We start from the raw sequence: 12,019 nt of genomic DNA on the forward strand, positions 1-12,019 counted from the left end.
GGAACCACCAGTCATGGCCCTTAGAATGTTGCATGTGAATAAATACTTTATTAAAAGGCCAATGGACAGCAGCATAGTACAGACCCCTTTCAGCAGGGTCACCCCGTGAGGGCAGCATGCTTTTCTGCTGGGCATCAGATGGTATGGAACATGGAAAACATCTGTGTGATTACAAACATACCAAAGGACAGGATTGGTGAGGCAGCACCAGGTATATAGATTTGGCTAGAATATTTGAACCAGGAGCAACAGATCTGCAGCTTTGCAAGCCTGTCTCTCCAATGAATTCCTACAATATTTTTTTTTCTGCTGTTTGATCCGCTTGCCAGCTTTCAACCAGGATTCTACAAGCTTGATTCTACATGCTCCAGCTACCAGGAGATGACAATAAGCAGAGCAGAGCAGTCACTGAATGAAAATGAAACACATGGAATGATAAATGGGACCCTGCTGCTGACTAGATTAGTTGGGCTGGCACAGGCTGCTGACAGGGACATGAAGAAAATACAGCATAAAAGGCCAGAGTGCCCCACTGAAATGGTTTATTGTGGAATGCCTGGTGTTGATTAAGTTGCCACAGAACACAGCCAAGCCACAGCCAGCCCCTACAGATCAATCACTTCAGGACTTTCCCTCTGCCCTTGCTCTGTTCCTCACAGCATCCCAGAACATGCAGAGCAGCAGGCAGAGGCATCCCCCTTGCAGTCCCACCTTTTCCCCAAGGGCATTATTTTGCAGGGTTGTCAGCAACTTAGCAATTTGTTGAAATCCATTCTAGGACAGAACTGTTCTGTTGCAGATCTCCTGCTCTGTGAGGAAATGATGCCATATGTCCACTTACTCTGTTCTGAAAGGAGCTTTCTTCCTTATTGAGTTTGGGAGGCCACATGAGATCACAGCCTTCTCCATCCACTAAGCCCACAAAAGCATTCTCTAGAATTCCCACATTTGTGTCTAAATTAAAGGCCACCCTGAACCACAAGCACATGCCTTTGTTTTCTCCACTGCAACTGACATGCAATCTATACGAGATGGTGAGACAGACTGATTCTTTGCATCAGATTGCTTGTGTGGAAGTGCAGCAAATTTTAAGACACAGGTTCCTTTACACACTGCAGTAATACAGTAGCCTCAGCATTGTGAAAAACTACATCATAGGCTCCAAGTATACAGGTCACTTCTGGCAGCACATTAAACAACCTGCACTGGTGGGGGTTGGACTTGATTGGCTAGTCTCTGGCTAGGAAAGTGCAGCAGGATGATGATCTACCTGAACTGAATATCCAAGGAAGGATGCTACTTGGGATGTCTTCTTGCCTGATAATCCACAAGAGCAAGCTTCACACTCCTGAGAAGCTGTAGTTGCGCTGTGCAAGGAAGTCATAGGTGGCATGCTCCTGTACCTCCTACATTCTTCAGCTTTGGAATACTGCATGAATAACTACGAGGCTCTCCATGCACAGTGCATAGTCTGTATCAGGAAGGACGTAAGGCTTTCAAAATGCATTAAATCATAGCTTGTCTTCCTATCAAAACATAATGGACCTGCTTTCATTTACCGGGTCAAGAATTGTCTCCTTTTGATACTGATGACTGTCCAGGAGCAGACACAGAGGCCTTTCTCAGTTCTGCTTTATTGGAAGTATCAGGGATGTATAAGGCGTTCTTTATCAGTGAGCAAAGGTCCCCTCCATAGAGGTCCATTAGAAGCCACTTGGTCAAAAAGAAGTCATGGGCATCATGATATATTTGCTCTCCCTTACCTTATCTGTGGACGTCCCCGACTCCCTCCCCCAAAGAACTGTCATTATTAATATGTCTTCCAAGAAGATCCTGCAACTCACACTCTCTCATAAGAAAGCCACAAACAGGCAGGAGGCTGCTCCAAAATCTTGAACCTCTTACCTGGTGCCAAGATTTGCAACTGCCAATTTATCTGTTGTATCACCTACACCAGCAGCAGCCAAGGTACCTGGATTCTGAACTCCAGGAAGGTTCAAAGTGCTTTCAAGTAGGGCAACGCTTGCTCGCTCCACCCAATACTAGATGCGACCAGCAGCAACACTGCGCTCAGAGCTCTGGAAGGAGCTGGCCTCCCAGCGGTCAAAATGAGCTGTTTTGACATCAGGGCGCCTCAGAAGCAGAGCCAGGAGCTTGCGCAGCACTGCACGCCGCAGCAATATGTACACCCAAGGGTCCAGGATCTGGTTCCAGGAGGCCAGCCGCACACCAAGGAATAGCAGCTGATCGTAATTCAGGGCGGCCTGAGAGTTGCTCACTGATAAGATGACAATGACCTGGGAAGAGCACAAAAAGAAGAGCAGCAAGGTGACATCAGCAGATGAGAGAACAAGATATCAGACCCTAGGTTCCTACGGTCTGCCCCTCTCCAGTGACCCTGACAACGTAGAAACAGGTATTAACTGTATACACATTAGCTCAGCCCAGACGATAATTACAACCAGCCCTTTATTTCTATGCTAAGGCCTTCGCAACGTCCATTGATTCACCCAAAATATGGTCACTTGGTTCATTCTTTGGATTATTATACCCAAGCATAATGTCAGTTTGATCTGAACTGTTAACCTCAAGGCCAGAAGTTTTCCAATTAACATTATTTCTTAGGAGGACTCTCTAATCAGAGTCCCTTGCATAATCAAGGCACTGTGTTTCATGTAACCATAAATGCCAAGTATCTCCCTAACACACACGGGTGCCTTACCCCAAAGTTACCCAACATGATGCTGTCCATATATCTTAATGGAATTTTCAGCCACCATGGCTAATAGGACAACCACCTGCTGTAATCCCTTTAAGGTAAACCAGACTAGGAAACCAAAGTCATGTAGACCAGTACTACTATTATTATAAAGTTATAATAACAGAATTTTGCAAGTCTGAATGTGCCTCCACAGTCCCTCCGTCTTTATGTGCACTAAGGAGGGGCTTGTCTGAGACATGCCAACTTCCCACTTCTTTTGTGCCTCAAAACACCCACATGCCAACCTCCTACATGCTTCCATTGTCCCTTTTCCATTCTGTTTTATCTACTCACCAATAATGGACTCCAGCAAATACAGGAGACCATCATGATGCCCACAAGCTGCACAACCATTTCAATGTCATGAGCCTTGGCCCTCCGCCGACCGCATTTTCGCTGACCACGGAGACGGGCTCGCACCAGAATGAGTCCACTGAATGTGTTGCAGACGAGAGAGGCCACCAGGGAGGCCAATCCCAAAAAAGAGAAGAGCAGGGCAAAAACTATCTCAGGCCATGCTTCTGCCCCTCGCACCTTGATAAAACACCAAGTGTCCGGTGCCTGGACAACGTAGCTCCCAAAGCTGAAGAGAGGCATCAGGGCAATGGCAAGAGCAGTTGTCCACAGCCCTAGCAAGGAAAGCTTTGTTCGGCCTGGAGTGACCACTGCAGCATGCAGCAGAGGACGGGTGATGCCCATGCAGCGCTCCACTGCCATCATGAAGCCCAGAAAGAGTGGGCATAGTCCAAAGAATACCATGGAAGCACCAAAGAACTGGCAGAGAGCTCTGGAGGGGTCCATGGCTGCCCAGCCACGCTGCGTGGCATAAAGTTGCAACACGAAGGAGCCTGGGATGACATGACCTGCTAGGTCGGTGATAACCAAGCTGCTGGCAAAAAGCAGGAACGTGGCCTTGGAGCGGCGCCGAAAGCGGGTGTAGGACTGCACTAGGATCACCAGGGCCACGATATTGGAGACTGCCCCCAAGGTCATAGAGAAGATGGGGGCAGCAGGGGAAGAGGCACTTGGTGGAGTCTTCACCAGCTCTGTATGGCCCAAGGAGGAACTGTTCACTAGATGAACGGCAGGTGCCTGAGAAGCATTGGGGTGGTGGACAGCAAACATCCTGTCAGCGGCTGTTTCCAGGCTCAGGCATCTGCAAGGGGGAAAAGAGTATTAGACACCCCGTTTCTGCCCTGGGGAGCCGAAGCTGGTATCACATCCCCTTCTCTCCCGCTCAGCTCCTGCAGAATCCAAAGGCAAGAGAAGCCGTGAGACCCCCATCACATTCAGTATGGCTTCTCCCAACTTCCCCTTCTGTCTTGCCAGTTTCCTCTCTCCTGTCTGGCTGGCTTCTCTCGTATTTTTAAAAATATTTCTCTTCAAGCTGATTCTGATAGGTGTTTTATCACAGAACCCAACACGTTGTGGTGGAAGCAGAGCCGGGCCAGGCTGGTTACAACGGCTCTGCAGCTACAACTCACCCCCTACCCCCGCGGGCAGACAGCCATTTCACCTCCTCCCTGGCTGGAGAGTTGCTGAGAGTTATCTTCATGAACTGTTTCTAAGTAACAGTCATTATAACCCAAGAGGACCGATTGAAGAACGGATCAAAGGACTGCGATCAGAAGGGTTAGGCTTATGCCCTGGATTTTGTCCCGTCTCTGGGTGAGAGCCGGGGAGGGGTTGAATCACAGGGATTGTGTAATTGGGTCCTGAGCAGTCCGGTGAGAGGAGACTGGCTTATGGCAAGGAATGGTTGGTGTGGCTGGTGGATGGGGTTTTAAGGAGGTGACCCTTAATTAACTTGAGCTGCTGAGTGCTAATACTGCAGAAGCACCTTAGGTATTAAGGAGTTTCGTTGGGATTGTAGGTTGTTGTGAGGTGGGGGGTGCAGGCCTGGGCATGGATTTTGATAGACAGGGGAGGAGGAAGGGTTCTGAAGGGATGAGGGCAGGCTATAGTATCCCAGCAGTGATGGGTAGAGGGAGAAATGGCGGGAGACGAGGGGCAAGATTTGTATGTGGAAGGGGTCACAGGTATATTGTTCCTGTGGCACGTTCCAGCCCCTCGAACTCACTCCTGGGTCCTGGTTGGCAGACTTTCAAGTCTGGGCTGTCGGCTGCTGCTACTGAATGCCAGGTCAGTTTGTAATAAGGCCACCCTCATCCATGATTTGATCGTGGATGAGAAAGCTGACCGGGCTTGTATCACAGAAATGTGGCTGGGAGAGAAAGGGGGAGTCCCCCTTTCTGAAATGTGCCCAGCTGGTTATTGGGTGTGGCACCAGCCGAGACTCCAGGGTAGGGGTGGTGGGGTGGCGGTGGTCATCCGAGACACTTGGGAGGCATTCAGGGGCACTGCTCCTCAGATTGCCGGGTGCGAGACCCTGTTTGTTAAGTTGGGCTCTAGGGATCAGCTGGGACTGTTGCTATTGTACCAGCCTTCCTGCTGCATAGCAACTTCCCTGCCTGAGCTCCTTGACTCCATAGCTGGGTTGGCAGTGGAGTTCCCCAGGCTTATGGTCTTGGGGGATTTCAACCTGCCTTCCTTGGGGGCAGGGGCGGAGGTAGCTTGGGAGTTCATGGTTACCATGACAGCCATGGGCCTGTCCCAAGTAATCCAGGGCCCGACGCATAATAGTGGTCATTCACCTGACCTGGTTTTTCTGTCGGAGCAGTGGCAGAGTGCTCTAAAATTAGAGGAGATCTCGGTTTCTCCCCTGTCATGGTCAGATCACTGCCTGATGAGCCTCCAGTTCTCTGGCGCCACCCCGCTGTGCAGGGAGGCTGGGCCTCTTAGATCGGCCCACCCCAGGCAACTGATGGACCCGGTTGGGTTTCAGAGAGCTCGGGGTTTTTCTGAGAAGTCTGCTACACGGTCCGACTGAGGGCTTGGTGGCCATGTGGAATGAGGGTGTGGCCGGAGCCTTGGATCGGATCGCGCCTGAGCGGCCTCTCCGTGCCCATGGCTCCCACAGCTCCCCGTGGTTCATGGAGGAGCTGACGAGACTTAAGAGGGCTAAGAGACGCCTGGAGCGCCGCTGGTGGAAGATGGGGAGCAAAGACGACCGAACATGGGCTAGAGCCGCTATTAGAGCCTACCTCGTGGCGGTAAGGGCGGTGAAACGTGGTTATTTCTCCGCCCTTACTGCATCTGCAGATAGCCGTCCGGTGGCCCTATTTCGGGTGACTCGGTCCCTCCTCGGAGGGAATAATACCGAGCCTCACCTGCAGGGTCTCTGTGAGGAATATGCTGTGCATCTAGCAGATAAAGTCGCTCACATTCGCTCTACGTTGGACTCCAGCTTTAAGGCAGGGCCAGTGGAGGGTATGGGGGCAAAGTCTGGCATGGTTATCTGGGGGGAGTTTGATCCGGTTGCACCTGAGGAAGCGGACAGGGCCGTTGCAGCTACTAGTTTGGCCACCTCTGTATTAGAGGTGTATTAGATCCGGTCAAGGCTGCCCAGGAGGATGCACGTGATTGGGTCTGGGCGGTGGTTAATTCCTCTTTGAGAGAGGGGGTGCTCCCGCCGGCTCTTAAGGAGGCGGTGGTGCATCCTCTCCTCAAGGGCCAATCGCTTGACCCAACCAGCCTGGACAGTTTTCATCCAGTCTCCAACCTCCCCTTTTTGGGGAAGGTTGTGGAGAGAGAGGTCGCATGGCAGCTGCAGAGGACCCTGGATGAAGCGGATTATCTGGACCCTTTTCAATCAGGGTTCAGGCCGGGTTATGGGACTGAGATGGCATTGATCGCACTCTTAGATGACCTCTGGCCAGAGCGGGATGGGGGCAGTGCAACCATCCTTGCTCTTCTCGACCTCTCAGCAGCCTTCGATACCATTGATCATGATATCCTTCTGGACCAGCTTCGGGAGTTGGGGGTGGGGGGCACAGTATTGTGCTGGTTCTCCTCCTTCCTCCAGGGTTGGTTCCAGTCGGTGTTGATAGTGGGGGAAAGGTCCAGCCCATGCCCCCTACTTTGTGGGGTGCCTCAGGGCTCGGTCCTCTCCCCTCTCCTATTTAACATCTACATGAGACCGTTGGGGGAGGTGATCCGACGGTTTGGGGTAAGATACCATCAATATGCTGATGATACTCAGCTGTATATCTCTACCCCAGACCGCCTGAGTGATGCCATGGATGTCCTGACCCAGTGCCTGAAGGCTGTGAGGGCCTGGATGGGGTGCAATGGGCGTCGACTCAACCCAAGCAAGACTGAGTGGCTTTGGGTTTGTGGGCCTCCTGGTGCTAAGGTTTTTCCACCTCTGGTCTTGGATGGGGTTGCACTGCCCCAGACAGACCCGGTGCGCAATCTGGGGGTCCTCATAGACTCACGGCTCCTGCTCAAAGAGCAGGTGGCAGCCATGGCTAGGAGGGCCTTTGCACACCTTTGGGTTGTGCGCCAGCTGCGCCCATTCCTAGACCGAGAGGCTTTGCTCACAGTCACTCATGCCCTCGTGACCTCCCGTCTGGACTACTGTAATGTGTTCTACATGGGGTTGTCCTTGAAGAGCATTCAGAAGCTTCAACTGGTGCAGAATGCAGCTGCATGGATAGTAAATAGTGTTGGCTCCTCGACACATGTAACGCCACTGCTACGTGAGCTGCATTGGTTGCCAGTGTGCTTCCAGGTGCAATTCAAGGTGCTGGTTGTCACCTTTAAAGCCCTTCATGGCCTGGGGCCAGGTTACCTAAGGGACCGCCTTCTTCCAGTTGTTTCTGCCCGTCCAATTCGATCTAGTAGGTTGGGTATGCTGCGGGTCCCGTCAGCCAGGGAGTGTTGGCTGGCGGGAACTAGAAGGCATGCCTTCTCTTCCGTAGCGCCTGCCCTCTGGAACATCCTCCCTCCAGAAATTAGGATGTCCCCGACCCTGTTGGCCTTTCATAAGGCCGTAAAGACCTGGCTTTGTGCCTGGGCCTGGGGCCTCGAGTGGGTGGATGGTCCTGTGTCTTGGCTGTATTAATATCTATGCATTGCTCACTTGGCAACCATATATATTTATTCTGTATTTATTTTATATTTTAACTGTTTTAATTATAATTGTTTTAATTGTTTTATGGTTTTATTGTTGTAAGCCGCCCAGAGTCACTTGTTGAGATGGGTGGCTATAGAAATCAAATAAATAAATAAATTTTATGTACTTTAAATGAGGAGGAGAGCCAACAGAAACTTGGGGAAAGGCAGTAAGGCTTTCACGAAGTAGTAGTCAAGCACATTCTGTAGGGAAGGAGACCATTCTGCCCATGATTTATTCCACAGGACCTTAACCTGGGCGCCTCTCCTTCCCCCAGAGCTCCACTCCGACTGAGTATTAACCATGCAATCGCTTTTCTAGAATTAAGCCCTATTTAGCTCAACAGAGCTCACCTCTGGCCAGCCAATAGGACCACAAAGCAAAATGTCTGACTATCACCCAAGGGAAGCAGACTCTTATTTAATATACTGTTGTATTTCTACCACTTGTGATCAGCTGCCTCATCAGCTGCCAAAGTAATTTCTCCCAATTTGATTAAGATGAATGTTGACTTGGTGTTAATGGGGCATCTGTTAACTCCTTTTCTGCTATGCAGAGGATTGCCCTGTAAGGGTGCTTCCAAATGATAAAGACAAAATAGCTTCACAATGTACTTTAGTTATTTTTAGCACTACCAAGGAACTTGAGAACAATTTTGCAATTTTGTGAAAGACAATTTAAGATTAAGGATTTTGTATGATAGGAACACACGCATAAGAGAGTTATAGGGGTAGACAGACAGAAGTGAAAATGGACAATTGCCATATTTAATATTTTTATACCAAGTCTTTTGTTCTGATTCATAATTATGTTGTTCTTTCTACTTGTCATTTCCTTTGAACATAAAAAATGGGGATATTTTTAAAGTCTTGAAAATTTACAGCATATACATGTCTAATCTAATATTACCAACACAATAAACCCTCCAACTCATTCTTCAGATTGTAGAAGTCATCACAAAATTTGAGAGAGAACAAGCTGATGTTAAAACAAGTTGGGCTTATTTCTGAGAAACTTGCATCTGTGCTGCAAATAGCCAGGGAAACTGGAGGATGAGTCTAGGTGATGAAACCCAAAATATTAAGTGTTCTTATCAAAGGCATGCCAGCAAATAATACACTTAAAATGTACAATAGAATCATACTATTAGAATTAACTAAATGTCCTCCAAATAATGTTAACAAGCTTCTCAGTCTTCCAAAACTTTACAATAAGCAAAATAATAGAGATTGAGGGAAAAAATTCTATTGTTGCAACATTCTTACTATGTGGGACAATTACTCCGATTTCACATTGTTTACAAAAATCAGGGGACTAGTATTTCATTCCTATAGATTTAAGACTAATCCAAGAGTCTAATCTGACAGCACAATGACTATGTATGTTTACTTAAGACTACTAAATTCAAAGGCTTAATCTTTATGTACGTAGAAGATTCTCCCTAAATTTGCCTAACATGTCCTGCTCTCCAGCGTAGGGTAAAATTTCTATATCCTCTTACTTGAGACACCTCTTCTGATTGGACTTACTTCAGAGTAAAAAAAAAGTCAAGTGCAACTCCTGTTGACTTCATGGATGTGTCTCTGTACTTTTCATGGCAACAATATGGAAGTGGTTTGCCACTACTGGTTTCTGTTTGCTTGATGGTTTGTTTTTTAATCATCCCAGTCCTGGGATTTCTTGATGATCTCCCATCCAGAACTGATTATCAGTTACAAACTATCTAGATATACAAAAGTGCTGATATATATTTATACAAACACCACAACTGCAGCATCAGCATCATGCTGAGTTTTCTTTTCTCTCTGTCCCATTACTGTCCTTTATAACAATCACCTTGAAAAAGTGGTTTCTAAACTGTGAAAGATTATCACTACAGGACTTTGTGACATTTTAATTAGTGCTAATAAAAGTATTACTATATTGTGCCTTTTAGAACCCCCCCCCCCAACCAACAAAGATGCCTGCAACTTGCATATAGTTTGCAAGAGAAGCAAACCCTTCTGATGTTGGATAATGGGATGTAATTGTCTAAATTCATTTGGTAAAACCAGAAGCAAATTGTATTAGGCTATAGCTATCTTCTCCACTTTTGCAGCAGGCATGCGTGTTTAAATAAGCATCTCTCTTGTACTTATCATAGGCATTGGAACTGAATTGCTCCATTAAAAAAATCTTATTATCCAGCTGTAGTAACCTGGAGCTATATTCAAAATCAGATGATAGAATTATGACTTCCCATGTTTTCCCATTGACCCTATGAAAGAAAAACAGAATCTGGGGAGATATAGTTAAATTTACTTAACATTCACTCTTAATATCCTCTAATTGTCCCACTGTAGTCACACTGGAGATGACCGATGTCTGGCCATTTTTCACTCTTTCTATAAATGGTCATTGGAGGAGGCAAGAAATACCAGATCTGGACTAGACTCTTGGACCCTCCAGATAGGCGCAGACTACATTTCCCCTCATGGCAAACCATTTAGGGCTCATGAGATTTGAGAAAATCTGATCTAATCCATATTAGGGAGGGTGAATTCATGATCCAGAAGCTGGAAAGCTATTTAATTTTATTTTAGTGGTATATATTGAAAATTAATAACTTATAAAAATTGAACAACTGCAATGTTTAATTCATTGATTAAATTCATCAGTTAAAATGTTTAACAAAAAAGGAACAGTTAACAGAAATTATTTGAAAATCATTAAGGTATTCCTAAACACAGAACAGGGAAGCCTTATCCTAAACGTGATTATCTTCCTCCCCCTCATTCAAAGGAAAGACTTTTTCGGAAAATAGTTCTTGCTACAGCTTACATGGGCATTAATCAAAACAACATAAGCATCTTGCTTCAGAAGAAAAAAAAACTATCTACAAGTCTAATCAATCAACTAAATCTTACAATATATTATTACTCAATTAATTTTAATTGGATACACCCACACACCAACGTTGTACAGGAGTAAATAACTCGCAGGATTCACAATACTCCTTACTATGACAGCCTTCCACAAGTTGTGTCCTTCGGTTGCCTTGCCTTTCAGCTAAACAAAATCCCACCACCAACACAATCAAAAGCCCCCTCGGCTAGGAGGTGATGGGGACTGAAGTCCAATACAGTTGTTTGCGCAGATTAGAACTGCCATGTTCCAAATTATTTACAAACATATTAACAGGGTGGGAATATTCCACCTTGAACTAGGAATAAAAAGAGTCAAGTTGGGTTAAACTGTTACTCCAACAGGTGAGGAGTGTTTTGGGATAGACGTCTCTATTGAAAGAACTTCTGAATGGCAATTTTTCACCCATTTACCGGAATTCTTAGGCTTAACCGTTCCTGATAATACTTACAGAAAGGGGGCAGCTGTTTTGCTTCCCTCCGGGATTCCCTGGGTACCTTTTTCACGGAATAACTAAGCCCAAACAATTCCAGCTCCTGCCTTCTACCGCAGGTTCTCCCAGAGTGGCACAGATTCGTCTGGGTTCCCCCACCCCCAAAGGGAAAAAGTCACTCGGAAGGCATCTCAACCTCGCGAACACTAAGTATCCCCATTAATATTCTTCTACCAATCTGAGCGCACCAGGGAGTCCTGTAGTAGGCTCTCTGCCCGGAGATCGAAGAGCACCGCTTCTCCCACCAAGTCTCTTCGCCACTGCAACTTATTGGAGGCTCCCAACGGATCTGATTAGTAGGCACCTATCCGGAAGCCCCAGCCTTCGACCCTGGGCATACCTGCAGCCCCTCCCTTCCTTTTCCCCAAGCCCCGGTTCCGTCTTCCCGTCCCAACGAAACTGATGAGACAAGGAGTTGATCGAGCTCCCCGGAGCCTGACTCACCTTTGGCTCCCAGTGCATCGTTCACTTGCTGCGCCTCTTGAAACGCGGCTGCCTCCGTCGCAGCTCCCCAGCCCTCAGAGGGACCCGAGGGCGCTCCGCTGCGCCCGACTTCGCCTCACCCTTTCTTGCTCTGCCGCGAGGGGCAGGGGGAATGCCCTCCGCCGGCAGTAGGGGGCGCTCCGAAGTTCCCTTTCTCCTCCGGTGCGGGCGGCAGCCTTCGAAAGAAGGAGCCCTTCCTAAGGGCCGGACTCCCCCCCACCCCGCCGGCAACACTCTGCAGGAAAAGGTCTCTTCTTTATCCTCCCCCTTCGGAAAAGGAGCGAATCCTCTGCAAAAACTGAGCTTGGTGATCCGGGATTGGCGCGCGCAGAGAGGGCGCTCTCGCTGAGCGTGCGCTGGA

At 47.9% G+C, this 12,019-nt stretch overlaps 1 protein-coding gene across 3 annotated transcripts; it reads right to left on the bottom strand.

The window, feature by feature from the left end:
- Positions 1-1,547: 1,547 nt before the first annotated feature.
- On the bottom strand, positions 1,548-11,793 carry PTGER1 (prostaglandin E receptor 1). Of its 3 annotated transcripts, none has more exons than XM_063292531.1 (3): positions 11,620-11,793; positions 3,056-3,917; positions 1,548-2,297 (listed from the first exon to the last, which is right to left on the bottom strand). In XM_063292531.1, exons 2-3 carry the CDS (start codon positions 3,884-3,886, stop codon positions 2,043-2,045), a joined length of 1,086 nt encoding a protein of 361 aa, XP_063148601.1. In that variant the 5' UTR covers positions 3,887-3,917; positions 11,620-11,793; the 3' UTR covers positions 1,548-2,042. The 3 variants fall into 3 exon arrangements, with proteins under 3 accessions (XP_063148601.1, XP_063148603.1, XP_063148602.1); XM_063292533.1 differs by lacking the exon at positions 11,620-11,793 and adding an exon at positions 11,350-11,484; XM_063292532.1 differs by lacking the exon at positions 11,620-11,793 and having other exon boundaries at positions 3,056-3,967.
- Between the last annotated feature and the right edge of the window lie 226 nt (positions 11,794-12,019).

This window comes from Candoia aspera, chromosome 2 (genome assembly GCF_035149785.1).
Source record: "Candoia aspera isolate rCanAsp1 chromosome 2, rCanAsp1.hap2, whole genome shotgun sequence".
Classification (NCBI taxonomy): Eukaryota; Metazoa; Chordata; class Lepidosauria; order Squamata; family Boidae; genus Candoia; species Candoia aspera.